Source organism: Chelonia mydas, chromosome 17 (genome assembly GCF_015237465.2).
Source record: "Chelonia mydas isolate rCheMyd1 chromosome 17, rCheMyd1.pri.v2, whole genome shotgun sequence".
In the NCBI taxonomy this organism is placed as follows: domain Eukaryota; kingdom Metazoa; phylum Chordata; order Testudines; family Cheloniidae; genus Chelonia; species Chelonia mydas.
The window spans coordinates 15,923,087-15,945,999 of NC_051257.2; the positions used below are offsets into that span (position 1 = coordinate 15,923,087).

General features: G+C 43.9%; 2 protein-coding genes across 9 annotated transcripts in view; one reads left to right on the forward strand and one right to left on the reverse strand.

Moving 5' to 3' along the window:
- The window catches only part of CASTOR2 (cytosolic arginine sensor for mTORC1 subunit 2), a 208,568-nt gene extending 191,849 nt beyond the window's left edge, over nucleotides 1-16,719 (forward strand). The window contains exons 15-17 of the transcript XR_006286231.1: nucleotides 2,325-2,435; nucleotides 5,557-5,650; nucleotides 16,084-16,719. The gene's annotated coding sequence lies outside the window, so the exon portion shown is untranslated. The remainder of the gene's footprint in view (nucleotides 1-2,324; nucleotides 2,436-5,556; nucleotides 5,651-16,083) is intronic.
- The window catches only part of RCC1L (RCC1 like), a 27,780-nt gene continuing 4,867 nt past the window's right edge, over nucleotides 1-22,913 (reverse strand). For 6 of the 8 annotated variants that reach the window (XM_043530835.1, XM_043530836.1, XM_043530833.1 and 3 more), the window contains 10 exons: nucleotides 22,225-22,354; nucleotides 14,360-14,488; nucleotides 13,373-13,439; nucleotides 12,808-12,859; nucleotides 10,909-10,993; nucleotides 7,713-7,894; nucleotides 4,266-4,350; nucleotides 3,482-3,655; nucleotides 1,997-2,082; nucleotides 1-586 (listed from right to left, as the gene is read on the reverse strand). In XM_043530835.1, the coding sequence (XP_043386770.1) occupies nucleotides 509-586; nucleotides 1,997-2,082; nucleotides 3,482-3,655; nucleotides 4,266-4,350; nucleotides 7,713-7,894; nucleotides 10,909-10,993; nucleotides 12,808-12,859; nucleotides 13,373-13,439; nucleotides 14,360-14,488; nucleotides 22,225-22,354 (1,068 nt within the window). In that variant the 3' untranslated portion in view covers nucleotides 1-508. Of the gene's footprint in view, nucleotides 587-1,996; nucleotides 2,083-3,481; nucleotides 3,656-4,265; nucleotides 4,351-7,712; nucleotides 7,895-10,908; nucleotides 10,994-12,807; nucleotides 12,860-13,372; nucleotides 13,440-13,459; nucleotides 13,626-14,359; nucleotides 14,489-22,224; nucleotides 22,355-22,913 lie in introns of those variants that run through there. The other 2 variants (XM_043530838.1, XM_043530839.1) reach the window with 2 other exon arrangements.

The following is a 22,913-nucleotide window of genomic DNA, read 5'->3' on the forward strand; positions in this document are numbered from 1 at the left end:
TGTATTAGCATATATTTATTTCAGCCCATAATATAACTTTCCCTTTCAGAAACAGGGTTGGGGAAGACCATCATGCCCTCGCAGTGGCGTTTAAAGTTCTACTGCCATCTGTATGAGTTAGTATTATGTCCTGCAATTTCCTTATGGAGGAACACAGTAAAATGGTCATCAAACAGCTCCCCTTCTTGCCTTAATCCTTACACATTAGTGGGGTTTCGCAGCAGGACAGTTGGAATCTTCTCAGCAGCCAATTAAAAATGTTTGATATGCACATCCCTATGGGAGAGAGCCTTACGTTCCTCCCAAAGAGTAACTGTTTCTCCAGATCCAGAGCCTCCAGTTAAAGTTCCAAGCATGGCAGAGGTTCTTCACACGCCAAGTGCATGCAGTCAGTGCCGTATTATATCCCCTGAACATGAGCACAAAGGGTTCTCCTTCCTGAAAGAGTGATCATGGGTTCATCTTTTACCATCCATTCCCAATGTGTAGCTGAGGTACAGCACAGCTGCTAGATAAATGATTTAACCAGAGTTACCATATGATCAACTCCACAAGCCACATCAACTACCTCGCCTGGGACTGTCACCTGAAAAGAAAAAAGAAAATTTGCTTTCAGGCTCTTTCTGCCACAGATGTGCACACACCCATACCAGCCAGGCTGAGTGCCTTTTAAAGTGCAAGCCTTTGGAACACCTTGGTGATGGGGTTCAGTCCAGGGAATTGAGATTAGACTGAAGAAACATCAGCTCCAACCGCAGGCAAAAAAAAGCACAGAAACAGCCAACCCTACAGAATTCATCAACATGCTGAAAAGCACAGTGCATGCTTATGTACTGATCTGTTAGGAAATGCAGGGGATTGTAGCCCCAGCCCATCTGTTCAGAAAGCAGCACTGACTCAGCAAGATGATTTGTTAAAGCCTGGGAGACGCTTCACGTTTGGTCTCAGTTCAAGGACAAGGGTGGATTTTTGAACTGGGAGCACAAGCAGGTTAGTCATTAAGTTATACTGAGGTCTTTAAGAACAGCTGAACACTAGCATTTCAAATGTATAGTCCTCAATGGAGGACTGAAATAGCTGCTAGGTGGTGGAAAAGGCAATCAGCCACGAAGGCTAACAGATCCTCTACACTATATATGGTGCCCTATGGGAGCCCATGCAGCTGCTCTTAAAAGAACAGTAAGGTGCATTGCACCCTCAGATTCCTGACCATTTTAAATGGACACACCACTGCCATCTACTTTCCTAGTAGCTATGTCCAGGGAGAAATGGGATAGTTAAAGGCACAAATGCCAAGTGCATAAATTCACTAAGTTTAATTACCATAGGATAATTTTGTAGCAAATCTTAACTAAATAAGTGAGGAAGAAGTATTTACAACTTTGATAAACTACACTTCTGTATGAAATTGTCCCTGCTTTAATGTTTTCTCCTTCTCTCCCTTATTCTGTTTTTAAAAAGGATGTTTTATGTGCCTGTGACATGAAAGTTGAGAATTCAGGCAATTAAGTTAGACAGTTGTGCCTGAGAGGGTGACAGCTTGGCCCCCAAAACATTTGAAAATCTTGTCTGAAAGGTGCGGACACTTTCAAACTCAATGCTCCATGAACATAGGTGTGGGGATTTTTCTTCTTTAATTTAAATGAAGTTTGACATAATCTTAGTGAACACAACAGATGCTGGACAGGGCTTGGGCTCTGACACTTGATATACAGAACACTTAACTAGAGCCCAAGTCTCTCAGTTCTCCTGGTTCAGTATAGGCTAATTATAAAATGCCAGAACAATACTGGAGACAACATCTAGCTCTGACCCAACTCCATCCCTTCTGGTCAGAAAGTCCAAGGAGGAAGTGATAAGACCATCTCACATTTGAAGTTTTCATGTTACTTTCAGTGCCAAAATCAACAACTAGGCCCAGTGAGTGGGTGAGACCTCACTCCTCTTTAATACACTAAATACAGGGCATGTTTGTGCTTGAATACTGTGTACTTACCCTCCATGGGAAATACTGGTCTTCCATTCTTCCAATCCCCAGGCACCCCCTTATATTCTTGCCCCACACAAACAGCTCTCCTCTGTCTGCAACAAGCAAAAAACCCGGGTCAGATTGCCTATGAACTAAGTAATTTTATGTACAAGGAAAGGGGTTGCAGCTATGCTGCTTATGGAGGTATGGCCTTCTAGTCAATCACCAGTAGGTCCTGTAAGTTTAGTTAAGATTCAGACCAAAAACTTCTTATTTGCCTCTGTTCCCTGAGCTCTTCTGTGAGGACAACATTGCTCTATCAAGCGTTCTCTTTTCTCCTCCACCCAAAGCGCAGGATTTTGTTTAAAGGAACAGAGTCCACTAGAAAGTTCTGAAGTCAGTGGAAGCTCCAGGTGTTGACTTTCAAGATGTTTAACTTCATGCGTCAGAGCACACAGCGAGCCAGGTAAGCAAAGAGATCACTCCACATCTGACAGAGTGGTGGCTTCCGATCAGGGGAGGGCAAAACTGCGTTCAATACAGCTGGAGGGGTCTTAGGCTTCTCAGTCACTGGCGGTGCTCTTCAACATTTTACTTGAGTCCCAATTTCAAAAATGATTTATACCAGCGAACGAACTCTGGGTAGACAAGGCCTAACCGTTTCAGCAGGGGGCGAGATTTTGTTTTTTTTTTTTTTTAACTGAAAGAGAGGAAGAAGTCCCTGCATGGACACAGTTCTCCTGGTATATAGCTATTCCCGTATGAGACTGGAAACACCAGGATAAAGCACCCTACACTGCTTTGACTACAGTGGCAGTAAGAACAGTACAGCCTGTGTGCATGGACAAGCACTTTATCCACCTTGGTACAATGACATACGCTCTCCATTTCTTGGGTCAATGTGCCTCCGCCATTATGGAAAGTCACTTGAAGGAGATAGGTAAAATAATTTTGGAATTGAGCTGTAGCCAAATGGGAAGGATGAGAGAACATTTACCCCATCATTGAGGGAAGCTTTTACTCTTAGATAGAGTAGCTACATCAGCTTTCCATGGTGCTGCCCTCTGCTGGGCATTTTCAGACTACAGTTATTTTCTTCACATACAATCTTGATGTATTATAGTTACAGCTGCCCTAACAGTGCTGCTAAGATTGTCAAGTCAGTATTTGCACTGTAATGCCGTGGGTTTTCTGCTTCAGACACTTGGTTAGTTAGTTCAACTTGCATATCTGGGCTGGTTGCAATTTAGAAAGCAAAAGGAAGGGGCACAGATCTGTTTTACTGAACCCAGATTAGGAATTTATCATCAACAGAGGCCAGGCTACCATCTGTCATTGACATGGTCTGCCGGAAAACATGATCCAAGCCATTGCATTGTTTCAGGATGGTATTTTTGAGGTTCACATTTCACATTTAAAGAGTGTTTTAGAAACAAACATCTCAGTAAGATTTTAAAAGGGGAACAAATTGAAAAGACACTTTCCCCACTGATCCATGGCCTGGAAACTTACTGTTAAGTGCAGCAAATTGGCTGAGTCCGCAGCGAATGCGAGAAACACGGGTGTCTGGACTGAAGTCTGACAAGCCAAAGAGGGTGGGTGGGATCATTTCTGGAGTTGCTGTTTCCATCAGGTTTGGTCCTTTCCCAAGAATTCCATATCCCCAGACAAAGACATTTCCTTCTTCTGCATTACAATAAAAACAAATTCTGTGAGTACATTCACTCTTATGAAATTAATACAGCCTCAGAAATCTAATTAGATCCAAATGGCTATTTTCTTTGGGCTTGGCAAGTCATTCTGACTATTTAAAAAAAACACAATGTGTTTCCATTTGGCTCCTTCCTGCATTTGAATTCTCTCTAACTTTGCCGTCAAAGCCAATTTTCCTTGGATCATGTTTCCCAAACGTAGTTCTGCCTCTGCATTATTAAAACTGAGTGTTTTCAGTTTGTCTCTGAGAGAGAACAGGCCCACAGTGCCCAAGGTACAACATACAGAGACCCTTATGTCCCAGCATTCCTACCCTCTTGGATTTGTGACTAGCCAGCTCTCTTTCTGATGTGAGACTTCAAAAAGAATTCTTCAAGTTCAGTACTCGTGAAAGCTGCCAGATGGACAGTGTGGGAGAATTAAATCATATCGACACAGCAGTGCATGCTCCCTGTGCCAACATGGCTCAGCTCTGACCTTCAGGAACTTCTTCTAGGGCTAAGTATTTCATTCCTAACAGCCTGTCTCCTCTCCCATCTTATTAAATCCAATGGGAGCCCTGCAACAGCAAAAATGAACTCACCATTTACAACAGCATTGCCCGTTCCTCCACATGCAGCATCCTTTATCTTCCCAATCTTGAATGGTAAGTGCCTCGGAACATTCACCTATTCAGAAAAAACAAACAATTCTGACCTCAGAGAATGCATATGCCAGCGATTAGAACCTGGACATTCACTGGTGTTTTTGGAAGTTTCTCTTAGGACAAAGAGAATGTAAACAATGTCTACAGAATGTCTATTGTTGTAAAAGTCACCTTTCTCCCCTGTATCTATAGCATTGTTCAGGCGGTTACGTAAACTATGGATGCTTCCTCCATCTGCTGGACTGAGGTCACAGTGAATGTGATCCCACAGCAGGAAAATGAACTGTGTTCAGTTGAATGAGGCCAAAGGTGAAGACAACTGATTGGGGAAAGTGGCAAAGCTGAATAAATCCACCTTGGACTACAAAACTGAAGAATGTTAAGGGGTGCATACCTAAAGGAATCCATTCATCCCAGAGCTGAAGAACTAGATAGGACAAGGAAGCTAGCCGCTCAGCAGGTGTTTGCAGACAATCACAAGAGAGACCAGAAGGCCATAGGCTGTAGCCCTTTTGTGACAGAGTCTAAAAGGCACTGGAAAACCTATAGTTTAGTGGGTGTGAATGCTGAATGTTACAGATAGTTGAGCATTTCCTTTTCCAGAATAGTCATTACCCAGACTTGGCTCAAAGGCAACATCTTTGGTGACCAAGCAATCTAACCCCATTTCCAGTCATCCTCAGTATCCTCTCCAGGAAGCCTCATATTGGAACAGTCTGACCCCATGCTATTTAACCTACTAATTATCTCAAAACATCCTTCCAAACTAGATAATTAGCCCTAAACTGGGGACACATCAGGATTAGCAAAAGGAACTAAACTAAAAGTTTACTAAAATGGCATTAATTTGATGGTCTGCTCTTAATTTTCCTTCAAATATAGCTGAATATTGATGAACGAGGCAAACATCTGCTTAATTGCCACATTCAACCTTGAGTCAGCATTTCAAATCTATTTACCATAAACATTTGCTCTAAGAAGAAATTTACTTTTGTGAAATGACCCTGTGGGATTTTTGTAGAAGGCTGTGTTCGAGCCAGTAGGGAGGAATGGATGCAGCTTGCACCTTTTATCCCATAAGTTTGAATGCGGCTAAATTTGTCAGATTACTTTTTCTTGTGTATTTGAAAGCAGATTACAAATAAATTTGAAATGGATGAATTCTTTTAAAAAACTGAACTGTTCTAAGTATTTGGTCACAATATAATAGAGTACTCTTTATCACCAGGTCTCAAAGGAGATCAGTGTCATCATCCCCATCTTACAGATAGGGAAACTGAGGCATTGAGCAGGGACATGCCTTGCCCAGAGTCATCCAGCAGGTGAGTAGCAGAGTCAGGAATAGAACCCAAGTATCCTGAGTCCTAGTCTAGTGCTCTCTGCACTAGGGTATACTGCCTCAGAAGTCAGTTTCCTGACTGGATGCCAAAAATACACCCCACAACCGTGACTTTGAGGCTGAGCTTTCTGCAAACCTTTGTCTCTGTAGAAGCCATCTGCAGAAAGCTCATGTACATGAGAAGCAAGTTCAATTTTAAAAAGCAATTGCATCTCTGGACTTAAGTCTGTTTTTTGCAGTCTCTGCTGTAGACTCAAACCTTAATAAAAAGATTAATTAAAGGACTGCATTATTTGCACAAGGAATATTTTTCAAAAACTACAGATTAACAGCACAACTGTCCACACTACAGATTGCCTACCCCACTTAAAAGAGATTTATAAAACATTCACCATGAGCCTTTATGGTCCACTGAGTCATGGTATAATGAAAAATCTTTGTGAGCTTCTGGCACCCTGCAGCGATTGTTTATAATCTGACAGAGGAGAATTCCCCACTCTGTGGCAGGCAGTAAGTGCCAATTCATCTTCTGTGGGGATTTCAGCAAGCCAGTGTCAAAATTAAGCTATGATGTTATCAGATGTGGCTATTTTAAGAGATGACTTTGTACTGAATTAGACTGACACTATTATTTCCTGCCTTAAAATTAATGATGGGATGTTGAAAAGGACTTCACTGTTATATATAAAAACATAGCTTAATTTATTTTTACACATTTAATGGGTTTTGGCAGCTATATTTTAACATGCTTAAGTATTATTAATCAGAAGGAGTCTGTGCATGCTATAGGCTATATAGGCTCATCTAGAAAACCATCAGACTAACTCAAGTATAAAACAGAAAAAAGTTGAACACTTTGAACTTCTCTATCTGCAGATTTCAAAGTGTTTTACAAAAACGATCCAAATCAATCTCCCCCTAATCCCTGTGAGATTCATTCAGTCACCCCAAAATATATCCAATGAAGTTGGGTCCACACAGCCACGCCCTCTGATGTTCTCCTATAGGTATAACATGCCCACTATAAGCAATGCAGTTACCTGGGCTGTCTCTCTACCCTTTATGGCTAGGAGTTTCAGAATTGCCTGAGGGAATTAGGTGTCCGACTCCTGTTGAAATTCCCAACATACAGCCTTCCAGTTGGATGCAGTTTTAAATCAACTTTCCCTCTGGGACAGAGCAACAGCAGGGCTTTGCAGAAAACTCAAGACCAGTGAGACACAACTCATTTGACAGACTTAGGTATTTAAAAACAGAATATTTTAACTACATTAAATTGGCTCCTTTGAGTGGGGCCATCTGCCACTTGTTATTCAGTTCACAATGTGAGGGGTGTGGCTGGATCCCCAGCCAGACCAGGAAGCAGCAATGATCAGGACAAGTTAAAGATCATTTGCTTCAAGCCCAGAGGTCTCACTGCTGTTATCTTTGGGGACTTAGTGCAAGTGGAGCTACACCTTAAATCCACTGAGAGACTGAAGCTAGAGCAGAATGTGGCCATCTACCTCCTCTGAGAGGGATCCTGCACTGAGCACATGATTCCAGAGTTCTCATCTTCTGTGGCTGCCTACTAGGTTTCAGAGAGGAGTTCAAGGTGTTGCTCTTTTTCCTGTGAAGCTCTAAATGGCATGTGACCTGCCTACTGGAGGGGCTGATTACTGCCAGAAGAGGCACTCCAGTCGGACCACCCTTGGTTTGCAAGCTGGCAGGGCCTTCTCCAGGACAGGCCCTCAACTTTAGAACATACTTCCCTTGCTTGGCCTGAAACAGCCCTAAACCATGGGCTTTCAGGGCAAAACACAAATACAAGCAATACGATTATTCCCAGACAGTAGGACTTAGTAATTGTGGGTGAAGATATACTGCTAGTTGTGTCACTTTACAGTGATTGTGTTGTCAAAGGCACCTGGAGCAGGGAATAGGTACTTTATTTTATAGCTTCATGTACAGAACAGTTACAGTGAAGCATGTAGACGCTCCATTATTTACATATTGCCCAAAGGCTGGCAGGTGAGTTGCAGATGGAACATCCGACCTAACCTAACCTGTGTCGTCTCTGTGATGGAAGCCAGCTGCATGTATTCAGAGTTTCCCCATCCAAAGAGATCTCCTTCATCAGATACAGCCAGACAGCTGTCCCCATAGGTGGCAACCTGAACGATATTTACTCCAGCAATATCTCCGCCCAGTTTGGTGGGCACACTGGTGATATTGTAATGGCCAAGACCTGATAAGGGGAGAGAGAGATGTGCTGTAATGAAATGCTGTACTTGTTCATATTAGAAAAAAGGTAGATACCATGCGCCTCATGGTGCCAGTCATTCAAAGACTGGATCTTTTGAAGCAACAAGAAAAAAGTGCACCTGCTTCTGGGGATGTGTTATCTCAAAGCTAAAGCAAGATCTGACTGATACATCCCTAGCATGCCTCCTGTGTTCTAGCAGCTTGGTGGCACAGCTCAAGAGCCCACCATGTATATTACAAAGATCAAACAGTTTGGTATCCTGTCTGGCTCTGTAGAGGAGATAAATAGCAGAGCACTTCAGAGCAGGCTAATGCTACACTAAAATGCTTGATCTTAAGAGGATGATTAAACAGGAATTAACTCAGGGAAGCCCTGTGGTCTGTGTTATGCAGGAGGCCAAACTTAGCTGATCACAATAATCCCTTCTGGCCTTAATCTATGGAAGAGTTGCTGAGAACCTGCATTTTCAATGGGAGTTGCAGGTGCTCAACATCTCCCAGGATTTGGTGCCAACAGGGCTATTTAAAAAAAGGCTCACCACGCTTTACCCATCTCAAGACAACAGTGGTGAGCCCCCCAGTGATATTTTTATTATGACTGAGCAGTTGTGAATCATTCTTGTACCAGCCCCACACTCTTGTTTCATGTTGAGCAAACAAGTTGGTTTCTTACCTTGGTACCTAATGATCCAAGCCGAGGCCTATCACCCCAAAACATGCATTGGGAACTAACACAACTATCCCGAGCAAATTGTGTTGCAGCAGTTCTTCCTCTATCTGCTATAAAGCCAACCAATTCCTACCCTCTGACTGGTGACTATCAGCTCCGATGTAACGCAGAGGAATCTTTCTGCTCACAATTCAGACTGATGTGTGCCACCCTGTATTTTGGAGGTGGCTGTTAAAAACAGTGAGGCTAACATACAATGGATTATGTAAAGCATGCATACTCCCATTCACCACTTCCCCTCCCCACTTTACACTCCTAAAGGTCCTTCATTGCTGTCACCAAACAATCAGGTTTCCCTCCAGAGTCAATTAACTCCACTACGGAGTGGGAGAGAGACCTGTTCAGCTGTCTTGTGGGTTGAGCACAGTGAAACAATACTAACCGCACAGAAGTCCCATTCCTCACAACATCACACAGACCAATTGCCTAGAAAAAAGTAAATAAGCCTTCTTGATAGTATGGGTCTGGACAATTCAGGAGCGAGACTAGGAACTGGATCAAAAATAAAATGACTCAACATGACAACTCCTGGGACTTGATGTAACTGGTCATCACACTGTCTTCATTTACCTCAGCAGGCTCCAGAGCTAATGCACATGCCAGCATATCTAGGGCTCCCATGGGACCTTTCCCCCTGCTGTGGAACAATCTGCTCACACACCACTTGTGATTAATGCTGTGTGTGTACTTATGAAAAGATGCAAAAAAATTGACAACTTCAACTTAGACGTTCAGTCCCGCTCTGCAGAAGCGGCTAAGACGCAATCCACACTATCTAAAGAACCAGGTTTAAACAAGGCTGTGAAACATATTGTGACCCCCACCCTATTAGAACATGGGTTAATCTTGCCTGTGCAGACAGATGTGTTAGGGAATGCTCTTTCAAACCCAGCTGAGACCCAGGCTAAGATAGCGTCCCTAAAACCAGTTAGGTTTCCTGTCCCCTCAGAAACACAGCTGGGTCACAACATATTTCACAAGCGTAGGTGGGGCAAGGTGAAGAGGATGGTTGATATGGTGACAGGCTGCCTGGGGCCAGATGGAAAGCTAGTCTGGGAGTAGGGGGACACAAACTGGGGAGAGCAGTAAGAGGAAGCAATAGGCAACATGATGCAGCCAAATAGGAGGGACAGAAGAAGTAACTCAGAGGAAGGCCTCAGAAGCAGCCCCAAGAGACAGGAGGAGCTATTAGGAGAAGGACCTTGGCCAAAGCTCCCTGCCTAGGACAGCAAAAGCAGCCAGGAAGGTGGTCTCAGTAAAGGCCGTTGTCAAGAGCAACAGGAACAGGAAATGCGGGGTGGGGGAAGGAGTCTGGAAGAAGGACAGCAGCAGTAGGTAAAGACAATATAGAGCTGGATAGGTAACCCCACATCGGCGCTGACCTCCCTGTGAGGGGGCACAGACTCACTAAAGTGGATAATGAACTCTTCTGGGCTCAGCCAGCACTGACCAGACCCAGCTGTCACTTTGCTGTGTCTGGAGATTAGCATAGAAGATGACAGCCACAGACCTGAATGCCCCTGAGACTGCATGGACCAGGTACAAAGTGGGGGTGACCAAAAAGAGGAGTGGATTTTCCCTCTCTCAGGGGAAGGAGAGGGAAATGGACCTTGCTTTTGTTTGTTTGGAGAATCTCTTCTGTGCCAAACACAGGAACGACTCTGTAAGCAACTCCAATCAAGGTCTGGTGGGGACACCCACCTGCCACACCCCAACCAGAGTCCTTCCCCACTGCCACTTCTCATATCTCACCATGGGTGTGGGGGGAGTCTTAAGGTCAAACAGGGTCTAAAACTCAGCCAGGGGACATTCAAACTTCTTCTCTAATTGCTCCCACCCTCCAAGAAATAAAAGGAATAGGCTTGGCTCATTCACATGAGCATGCAGAGTACTGTCTATACAGAACATGTTTTTATCTTGCGTGTGCGGACAGAAAAGCATGTCATGGTTCAAGTCAAGGCTCACCAATACATCGAGATGGGATCGCTATGACTATTTCAAGCACTATACAGCCATCCCATACCTATGCACTGGAGATAGATGGCTTGAAATATTCTCAAACAGGTTTTGCTGGCAAGACAAAAACATCCTCTAACACAAGTGAGTTGCAATGTACCTTATCTCAACTTGCTGCCACCATTAAATATCTGGCATTCTGTCTTCCAGTCAGTTGATCAGAGCAAACACTGTTCCAAACTTTTACTAGCACTTGTTGGATTTTCTGCACAGCAACTTCAGCTCAGCTTCCACTTTTCTGAAAGGCCTACCTGTTTGTCCATCAGCTCCCCATCCACAGGAGTAAACCTCGCCTCTCTCCGTCCTGAACAGACTGTGATCCTGCCCACAGACAATCTACATGCAAGTGAAAAGCTAAGTCAGATCATGTTGAGAATTAGTGCACCATGACATCATGTGCGGACTTACGAATGTGAACCTCTTGTACTCAACATGCCTGTTCTCTTTAGCCAGAACTTGCCAATTTGGGGGCCTTCTGTCCAGAGCAAACACAACAGCTACACGTACAAGAGGGAAGGTTAAAACCACCCCAACACAGGCCTTGGTGAACACAGTAGAATTTCGGCTTTGTCTGTAGTGAGCGCTCCCGAAGTGGAATTCCAAACAACACAGTGAACAACGAGGCCCAAGCATACCATAGCCCATCATCATAAAATGGCATCAGTGAACGATGGAAGAGAACTCTCATCACAACCTCCCTTCCAAGAATGATATTTCCTGGTTCACGTAATGTCAGCTACACCTTGCAATTCGACTCTTTGACTTAAGAACTACAGCAACCCGCAATGTCCCTCTGCCGCTCCACCTCTGTTCTTGGACTGATACTGGTTTACGCAATACCCGCACCTGTCGTGGGATTGGCGTGAGCTATTCCAGTGATACTCAGACTGGGGTGCGCAAGCCACAAGCGGCTCTTTAACATGTCCCCCGCCGCTCTTTGCGGCACATGACACGAAAACACGGTGGGATTTAATTATTAACCCATCAAAGTTATTAACCCATCAGGAGGCTTTTACTATGTTATTAACCAATTAAGTTATCAACTTGCACTAAGTTATTAACTTGTTTGCTGTGAGAACATAAAACTAAATATTTTATTGCCCTGTCATACTGTTTAAATATGACTATCTAGTACTATAGTAAATGAACCAATGAATTCCCACGACTGTGGCTCTCTTGGGGAATGCTGATCGCTAATTTGGCTCCTGAACCACTGAGGTCTGAGTATCACTGAGGTACGGCCAAAATTTCCACAGGTGAGGCTTAAAGTCTCTCCTAAATCACTCGGTAAATGTTCACGAACAGCGAGCACCTAAGAGCTGACACCAATATCACAGGGAGCTGCGAGGTGCTCAGCCCACCTGAAAATCTGGCTAGTGATTTTTAAGAGCCTAAACGAGGATTTAGGCTTTTAACGTTAAAGGACTTATTTTGGAAAACTCTGGCTGAATATAATGCGGTCCTCTCCCATCCCACTGGCCTGGATTAGTTACCTTGCTTTCTAGGAGATCAGTTGGTGGATTTTATGGGCCAAATTTTCTCAAGTGCGTACATGCAATCCAGGCAAATGAACACGCAAATGGCTAGTTGTGCAGTTTAACTGACCACTTTGTGCATGCAATTACTGCAGCTGCATGAAACAGAAGGGCGATCGTGTGTGCTAATTAGGCCTCATCCAATCCTAGAAATCCTCATCTAGAATCTGACCGTATGTGAATCTAGCTGGCAATTTACAGGGAGAATGGTCTCATGGTTAAGGCATTGGATAGCACTTGGGACTTCACAAATAAAAGGTCTCGGTGCCCAACTGCTGCAAATTGGTGGTAAAAGGAGAGGTAGCAGACACAAAAGAGAAGGCCGAGATGACTGAGAAATGGTCAGGGATAGACCTCTCAACAGATAATACTCAAATGCAGCCAAAGAAATTCAGCAGCAGAGGGTGCCCATCAGCTAAGGTCTCATGTTTCCTGATCCTCCCAGGAATTCAGACCCAGCAAAGTCAATCACACTAGCTGGGAAGTGGTATAGGATAAGGGGCAATTGTTCAAGCCCCAAAGAATCAAGCAGTAGGGCCTCTTTCCCATTTTAGAAGACATCAGTTGAACGACCCCCATCCTCAGACAGGTTTTAGATTGAGAAAAGGCTCTTACCTGCACAACCCTGCCTTCAAACTTTCGCAGTCGGTGAATTAGATGGCTCTCACTGCATCACCAGCAGAGAAAGAGAAAAGGTAAAACAAAGGGAAGATTTCAAGGGTTTGCAACTGAAACTTCCAGAGGCTTGCGCTCTTTGCAAAATATCTGGGGAAGGGAGTCTTCACATGTACTCAGAACACTTAACACTATAGAGCACCTTCCATCTTCTGAAGGGAGGGAAATGATTTCCCCTTTCTATAGGTTAGTTTAAGTGACTAATCTAAAGCAATAGGAGTTCTACTTAATAGAGATGGGACTTTTCTCTCAGGAGCTCCTGATTCCAGTCCCTGGATTATATCCAAACCACTAGATTATACTGCCTCCAAATTAATTTAGCACTAGTCTACCCGTTCTCACAGTACATTACCTGGCACTACATTAGTAGGGATGGAGAAAAGCTGTACTAAAAACCTTCACTGGGGAAGGGAGTATGAAAGTAAAGAAAACAGACCTGTAATTAATTATATGAGAACTTCTATTATGCAAAAATAAAGGGTATGAATTCGGGGGGTAGTCTCACCTGTAAATTTCACCTTCAATAACTTTTCGGCCGCACTGCCCATAGGAATTGTTGCCCATGCTGAAGACTGAAAAACAACAACTGCATGCATCTGACTTCCATTTAGCTATTCAAGTTAATATCAAGCATTTATTCTCTCTCATCGATGTTGGCTCCTAACTGCAACACGGCCTGCATAATCCCAACGTACACCCAAAATGCTTAGCTCTCAAGCACCCACAAGACGATCTTGAACCTTCTCACCAGGGTTCACCTAAATGTGAGAGATTCAAGAAAATTTCAGGCAACAGTATCTAAGCAGTAATGTCATATGCACTATACTAGTACCTGGAAGCTAGTGGCCATTCCTCCAGAATTGACTAGCTCCTTCCGCTGTTGCCTAGGAGACTTAGAAATAAGATCAGCATTTCCACAGAAGCACTAAATCAAGAGATCAATTCTCTCAGTGATCAATAGCTGCACTGGGATGCTAAATACTGCACTGAAGTTGGTGTGCTAAAGAATTCTCAGGGCATTTGAGAGCCAGTCAACACGGGTTCCTCTCTATATAAGCCTATTAATTCATTACCTTTATGAATGCAACATTCTACCTAGCCAAGTAGCACTTAGAAGTTTCACAAAGAAAATGCCATAAGGTATTGGCATGCCTGTACGAAATTTGAATTAGAAAATACATCCAGCTGAAAGAGACAAATACCCTACACTTAACAAGCCCCAGGGCTAGACAGACAAACCATATTTTAGAATACTTGCAGAACAAAAACATCTACAGCTTGGGCCAGATGGAACGCAGAACGCGAAGAAGATTTAAGCTTAGAGTTTTCCCTTCACTGAACAATCCTGCTTTAAGGGTTGAAAAAACACTTCCATGTGCCATATTTATACAGTCAGGTTTGGGTTTAGCTTTTAAGGAAAGAAGAAAAGAAAAGACTTGACTTGAGCAATCAGACTCTGTTGTCCCTTGACACACTATAAGTGATACTGTACCTCCTTCCTTGTCTGTCAGGATCAGGGAATGAGCTCTCCCGCAAGACACCTGCAAGATCCGAGTCTCCTGGGGAGTGTCCAGTGGTAATGGAATGGGAGACGGTTCCAAGACACATTCATAGCTTTTAGCTTTAAGAAAGAACAGACAAATCAGAAATTACCAACTTCTACAAAGTGAACTAGGTGTGTGTTTGCTCGTGGATCGTATTTATGAACACATTGCCAAACAGATTCCTGTATTAGGTAAAGGACAATTTATGATCCAGAAAGCAAAGATCCTAACCAGAGTCCAGGGGTGACCTGGATCTCTCTCATACTAATTGCTAATAGGGAAGGCTTGGAAACAGCAAGTGCTGGATTCTGCCCAGTGAGCAATTCACAGAATGCAGAAGTTTGGTGGCATTAGATTTCAGGCAGCCACATTCAGGGAATTTGAAAATTTCATTTCAGCAAAGCAGTTAAGCATGTTGGATGGATTACTGACGAGTTTGAAGTTAAGCATGTGCTTAACTACTTTGCTGAACTGGGGGCTTTGTGACTCAGGCACAATGGGAGGAAACATTCAAAGTCAGTGTGCAAGGCGAACAGGGAACCTCACAAAAAGAAAAGGAGTACTTGTGGCACCTTACAGACTAACCAATTTATTTGAGCATAAGCTTTCGTGAGCTACAGCTCACTTCATCCGATGCATTCAGTGGACCTCATGACACCATACTTAAAGCACAGCAGATTAAAATTCCTCTCGGAAAAAGGAATGCAGGAACAAGCAGCAGCAAATGTGGCTTCACAAGGGATCAAAGATCTAAAGTGTTTTTTTAAATATTGTACTAGAAATGAAAGAGTTGGTAACTCAACAGAATACATAATTAGTTAAGGCCATCAGGGAAAAGAAAAGAGCAGCAAAAAAGCAAAATATAATTAGTGCTAGACAAAAGGTTAAAGGGAGATGAAGAGCTTTTACAAATGTATCAAAGGAAGAAATTATACTAGAGGGAAAATGGCTCCCTTAAGATCAGACTGCGATCTCTTTACACACAGTGAGTAGAAGTACTTTAGGCCACAAGACATCCCACTGATTGCCTAGGATCTCTTGTGTGGCAAGGTACCCTCTTGTAGGTATCAACAATCTGGATCTTAGCGACTGGAGGGAGCTTGCAATGCAAACAACAGGAAATGCAATCCAGGAGACTGCCTACACAGAGGCAGGTTTCACCGGGAAATAACAGCCATTCTATCGCTCTCTAATGCCGCTACATCTGCCCTTCAATACCAGAAAGATATTGACAGGCTGGAGGGAGTTCAGAGATTTAAACTACACTACAAAGCGAGGTCAGCCAGAAGTGTGTAAAGGGAAAAAAAAAAAAGCACAACCCCTAGTGAATGTCATGACACTGGCAGAGCAGGTGCTAGCTCATGCCAAAATCCCCATGTTTCAATTGAACACTGACACAAACATAGCTGGAATGAGGCTGGCTCACCTGTGTGTTAATATTGTTAAAATCATTCCAATACCTATAAGAATGTATTTCACAACCATTTCATAAATACTAGTTGCTGCATGCATTAATATAATTTACAGCATCTGTATCCCATACAGTAAGGTAATATTTGAGCAGTTGTATTGTAAGCCTCTGTGACTCTGTGTAAGTCACCAGACAGGAAAGAAACATTAATTAGTATGAAGAGCTGATCTGCAACACAAGATGTTACGTCTTTCCCGACAGGAAAGGTCCATCGACACCAGACAGACTATTGTGGGATGTTAAAGAGGACAAGAGACTGTTGTTCTGCTCTCCTCCCATGAAGATGAATCATGCAAGTGGATTCCTCCCATCAGCCGAGTTTGCAGCTCAGAGCGCATGGCAGGAGGGGATGAAAACACCAAACAAATGGAACTAGGCATCTCTATGCTGCTTCAACTCTGGTGGTGGGGTGTCGGTGTGGTGGTGGGGGAGGATTAGGGATAAGAGCCCGAGATGGTTAGCTCTAAAGGACATATAGAGCTTGCTTATTGTAGAAGCATCTATTACCTTTTGAAACATATGACTAGTATCAAAGGGTTGCCGTGTTAGTCTGTATCCACAAAAACAATGAGGAATCCGGTAGCACCTTACAGACTAACAGATTTATTTGGGCATAAGCTTTTGTTTTCGCTCCATGCATCTGAAGTGGGCTTTTTACCCACGAAAGCTTATGCCCAAATAAATTTGTTAGCCTGTAAGGTGCCACCGGACTCCTCGTTGTTTTTTTGAAACATATGACTGTTCCTCATTTGTGTGTGTGTGTATGTTCACCTGCTTTAACTTTACAAATAACTCATTTCCTTTTCCTATCTAATAAATCTTATAGTTTTTATGGGATTGGTTACAAGTGTTGTCACTGGTGTGAGATCTAAGGTGCAGGTGACCTGGGGTAAATGACTGGTCCTGTGGGCTGGGAGTAACCTGAATATTTCTGTGATTCTTGCTGTAAGGAACCATCTGTATCAGAGACATGCTCCCGTGGGTGGCAAGACAGATCAGAGGACCAAGGAGACTGTCTGTGACTCCAAGTTAAGGCTGTTAGAGAGCCTGAGGAGTTTACACTTGACAATTGATTGGCTGTGACTTTTATACTTAGATTTCACCAATCTGGGGTTTGTGTCCTAGTTCCTAAAAATCTGCCCTGAGGTTGGTGCCCCCACTCTTGATCCACGACAGGCAGCAGGACAGTTACGTCAGCTAGAAGTGTGAAAAAAAATATCACATGCCTTGGTCAGCGTAACTTTGCTGGCAAAACCTGTGGTGTAGACACACCTGCCACCAAAATAGTGCTTACTTACGGTTTAGCAGATATTGTTCGGAGAGATGACGTACCTAGGCCAGCAAAAAAAAAAAAAAAATTCGGCCTCCACTAGGGGGCTCTGTCAGCAAAGCTCTACCAGTTCTGTTGTGCAGACAAGCCCAGAGAAGAGCAATCAAAGTGATCAGACAGCTCAGCATTTACTTTCTTTGGCCCAATTAATAGCTAATTGAAGTGGAACGGCTTCAAGAGCAAAGCCTGAGGGAGCCCCGCACCAGGACCCCGCCTAGCCCAGCACTTAGGTGATGGCTGCTTACATCCCACCAGGCAGGCAGAGGGGGAATTGAACCCCATCTCCCACATCCTGAGCAACACCCCAAACCACTGGGCTATAGAGCATTCCTGAGACTAGCTATCGGTGGCCCAACTGCTATGTAATTATTTCATTAAAGTGGCCCAGCATCAACAAGAGAAGAAGAGCAACCCACATCTTAGATCAGCACTCAGGGCACACACTTGCGAGATAGCAGATCCCTATTCACATCCCTTCTCAGTGGGCAGAGTGGGGAATCAAAGCAGACTCACCCCCACCCCAGGTGAGTGCCCTAACCAGTGGGTAAAAGTCAGGAGGGAGAGTGGTGCCCCCGCTGAGGACACTCATCTAAGAAGAAGTGACAGATCGCTGTTCAAATCCCAGCTCCTCCTGAGGCCATGAGAGGAAACTGACCCAGGCTCTGCCAGATCCCAGATGAGTACCCTAACCATTAAGCTAAACATTGTAAGGGAGGCCCTGGCCTCCCCAACCGCCTTGTGTGGCATTAGGCGCCTACCCAGTTGAGCCCCCAAGGGAAGATAGGCAGCACAATGGTTGGAGAAACATGCTGGGGTTTAGGCATGAGGATAAGAGGGAAGGTCCTCTCATAGATCAGTAACTGGCTAAAAGATAGGAAACAAAGAATAGGAGTAAATGGTCAGCTCTCAGAATGGAAAGAGGTAAATAGCGGCATTCCCTAGGGATCTGTACTGGGACCAGTACTGTTCAGCATATTCATAAATGATCTGGGAAAAGGAGTAAACTGTGAGGTAGCAAAATTTGCAAATGATACAAAATTACTCAAGATAGTTGAGTCCAAAACAGACTGCAAAGAGATCTCACAAAACTGTGAGACTGGGCAACAAAATCACAGATGAAATGCAGTCTTGATCAATGCACATTAGAAAACATAATCCTAACTATACATATAAACATACATATAACATTTAAAATGAGGGGATCTAAATGAGCTGTTACCACTCAGGAAAGAGATCTTGGTGTCACTGCAGACAGTTCTCTGAAAACATCCACTCGATGTGCAGCAGTCAAAAAAAAGAACGGAATGTTGGGAACCATTAAGAAAGGGAAAGATAAGGTGACAGAAAATATCATGTTGCGTCTATATAAATCCATGGTACGCCCACATCTGGAATACTGTGTGCACATGTAGTTGCCCCATCTCAGAAAAAATATTAAAATTGGAAAAGGTTCAGAAAAGGGCAACCAAAATGCTGCGGGGGATGGAACGGCTTCCGTATGAAGAGGGATTAAAAAGACGGGGACTGTTCAGAGTGGAAAAGAGATGGCTAAGAGGAGATAGGACGGAGGTCTATAAAATCATGACTGGTGTGGAGACAATGAATAGGGAAGTGTTATTTACCCCTTCACATCACACAAGAACTAGGGGTCACCCAATGAAATTAATAGGCAGCAGGTTAAAAAAACAAAAGGAAGTATTTCCTCACACAACGCACGGTCAACCTGTGGAACTCTTTGCCAGAGGATGTTGTGAAGGCCAAGACTATAACAGGGTTCAAAAAAGAACTAGATAAGGTCATGGAGGATAGGTCCATCAATGGCTATTAGTCAGGATGGGCAGAGATGTTGTCCCTAGCCTCTGTTTGCCAGAAGCTGGGAATGGGCGACAGGGGATGAATCACTGGATGATTCCCTGTTCTGTTCATTCCCCCTGGGTCACCTGGCATTGGCCACTGTCAGAAATCAGGATACTGAGCTAGATGGGCCTTTGGTCTGACCCAGTATGGCCGTTCTTATGTTCACATGCACAGAGGCAGAAACGTAGGTGGCTAGGGAATTTTTAGAGCAAAAACTTGGGCACCTACAGGGTTGGGCAGCAGCTGTGCATGGGTTTTGTGAATTGTGGTGGTGCCTAAACTTGGGATTTAGGCACCAAGTCCCTTTATGGATCTAGCTAGGTGTGCCCATGGTGTGGAGTGAGTGTACCCATTCTTAGCTCCCCTGAATTCCACTTTGCATGCCTGTAGCAAGAACTGAGCACACTCCCCAGCTCAGCACTGCATGCCTGAGGCATCAGCACTATCTGCAGCTCCAATTGCTGGAGTTCTCAGGGTAGTTTGACCCATTGTAAAAACAGATCGGGGGAAGGGGAGCTCTAGTCACCAAGGGACCCCAGAATTGTAGCCCAGATGCTACTCTGGGTCTTCATCTGGCAGAGAAGTTGTCAAGCCAATCTGGCTCTGCATTTGCATGTTAGAGCACTTTACAATTAAAGACAGCTCATTTGCCAGGAGAGAAAGGGAGCTGGATCTCAGGAGCCCCTTAACCATGACCCCAAATTTGCACCACAAATGTACCCAAGAACTTCTACTAGCATACAAATTTCCAAGCTAAGCTGACTCTATGAACTTCAGCACACTTTGAAAGTTTACCCTTAAACAGCAATGCTACTGCAGCCTGTGTGTGGCTCTGGCACCGTTTGGCATTCCCGGTCTTGCTCACAGGAGCACCACTTTGTAAAACCAAAGTGAAAATCTACTAATGTTTGGACTATTGAGGTTGGAGCTATGGGTTGGTCAGCTCAGGGGAAGGCTAGTAAGATATATTCATTGTGCACACTGCTCATTTTCCCCTAGCTTTCTGAAAAAGTGATTTCTTTCCATCCCAAGAACAAGCATGAAATATCAGCTGCAGTGTTTCAGTAACCTACCTGCATGCTGTCATTTATCTGCCTGCTCCCATTACCTGCACTGGGCAGAAACACTCAGGCCTGATCACTCCTCAAAGAGGATACAACAGTCTAGGAGGAAACCGCGTCTCTGCCTGCTGATGATTTATACGTTAGGAATTCAAGGCATGGACAGACCTGACGTAACCAGAGCATTAAGGAAGAACTAAGCAGTAGCTGAATCAAGTAGCCTTTGCTCAGTAGCACTAGCAAGATCTGAAGGTAGGTAACTGCAGACCAATCCAATTGCAGCTTTTTAAGAGTCAGCAGCCTACGTCTCACTGATATTGTTTTTTTACGGTGGTAAGAAGCAAGCATCTCTGCATAATGTGTGCTATGAGTTGTTTGCTAAGAAGCACAAAACAAGTGAGAAACTCCCACCGACAATGGCCTCCTTCAGGCAGCACCTGAAATGTGCAAATTATCAGTGAGGCTCAGAATCTTCCTGTGTCTCATCAATAATGGATGGGTGATAACTAGCCTAGGACATCTTGTTCCTAAAATGATGGTGCTGCCACCTGCACCAGAAGCCATCCTCATCTTTGGGCAGTGTAGCTGTGAGCATAGGTGCCGACTCCATGGGTGCTCCAGGGCTGGACCACCCACAGGGAAAAATTATTGTCCAAACAGCTGTAGCAAGCTCTGGGAGGGAGGGGGAGAAGCTGGAACATGGCACGCTCAGGAGAAGAGGCGGGGCCGGGGCGGGGATTTGGGGAAGGAGTCCAATAGGAGCAGGGAGGGGGCAGAGTTGGGGCGGGGACTTTGGGGAAGTGGCGGGGTGGAGTTGGGGCGGGGCCAGGGGCAGAGAGGGGTTGAGCACCCACTGGTGCCAGCAGAAGTCGGTGCCTATGGCTGTGAGAGCACCTGTGCAACAAAGAGACGCAAAGGCTGCAGGGAAGATTTGGTGTGCTCCAATGCATGCAACCGTGACAGTAACTAGTGTAGCAACAGAGTACTGAACACACTGGACACAGATTCTGAGGGGAGTAAACATGTTCCAACTATCTGCAAATTACTGAGACTATTTTTGTGAGTAAATATAGCATGAAGGGGTACTACATTAGACATTCAGTAGCTAGCAGTTAGATGTATGGGTTACATAGGAGTACATGGTTATACTTTGTTACTCACACAGTATATTCATACAAGACATTCTACAGCCCTTCTATTAAGAGTCATTACTGTTATATAAGAAGTTCACATGTATTGTCATTGTATTCAGTGCTAGTAAGAAGATAATTACAGTTGTACCATGTGTGCGTTAGACTTACATCTCTGGCCAGGCAAATAACATCAAAAATGTGTTTTATAATTGGGGGGTCTTGTCTGCATAGTTCCAAAAAAACAGCAGAAAGGAAAAGCTTTTGTGAAATCAGACCATTCTACAAACAACAACAAGCTCAGACTGTCGTATGACTAGACTTCTGCTTTAACGAAAGGCAAAAAAAAAATCTGGGAAACGTGCACACAATATACCATCTGGAGCTAAATATTTCCCAAACCTTCCAAAGCAGTACTATTTTGAGTACATAGATGCATTCTCAATTGTATTTAGAAGCTGTCTGCCAATTTTGGTCAAAATGTAACTATGTTTCCATGAGTTAAGGCCCTTTTTGTGATTTTATGATTTGTTATTGGATGCCCAATAACGTTAAAACATTACATGATACAGAAAAACTGCACCACTTCCAGCATCTATATCCACCCGGGCGATGGCAATGACCACGAGATACGTGCCTAACATGTGGTAGCAAAGACATTTTCCTAGCTGATGGGTTACCCCTTAACGCCCAAAATGGGTCTGGGCTGGTACACTACATACATTTATAAAACCACTCCACGGACAGAACTAAATTCTTTACAAGACAGAATTCCCAAAAACCCTCTCAGCCACCAACACTGCAACCCAACCCCACTGGCCCTCCACCCCCAGGAAATGCCTAGGACAGTCTGTCTTAAAGGTCACCCAACACCCTTGGGATTTAGACTTCTAGAAACATCTGCAATGTTTTCCAATAGCTTATTTATGATCCCTCAAATCCCTACAAGAACTGAGATGCTTACTTTGATCCTTCCTGCTTCTCTGAAAGCCAAGCTGAGAATCCTTGTTCAGCCCCATGCCCCAAACTTTGGTAATGTCAGTGGTTTTTGAGGATATTAGCGTGAAGCCATAGCCACATGCTGCAGAGGATATCTTTAAGAAAAAGCAAAACATTGAGTTATAAATCTGTTTTGGAAAATTGAAGCTTATTTGATTTTATAAACTCAGAATCATGTTTATTTAGATTACTGCCCCCAATTCATGGCAAAGGAGTCTTCTGGGTACAACCCTTACAAGAGGGTCATCAATAGTTCTTATGCTGTTGTGGTTTAAGAATAAAGCTCAAACAGCTGCTAGACAAGCTTCTAAACACTTGTTCTTTTTAGCAACTAGTCCAAAAACTCGGTTTGTTTTTAAAGACACAGCCTGATCTAAACTTAAAAATTAGATCAACCTAGCTGTGTCGCACTGGGCTGTGAAAAATTTCACACCCTGATCACTGTAGTTAGGGCAACCTAACCCCAAGAGTAGACATGGCTAGATCAACAGAAGAATTCTTCCGTCATCTTAGCTACCACCTCTCGGAGAGGTGGATTAACTACACTGATGGGGAATAAACCCTTCTGTCAACATGGGAAGTGTCTACACTAGAGTTCTACTGTGGCACAGCTGCACCACCATAGCTCTACCACTGTGGCAGCTGTAGTCTAGA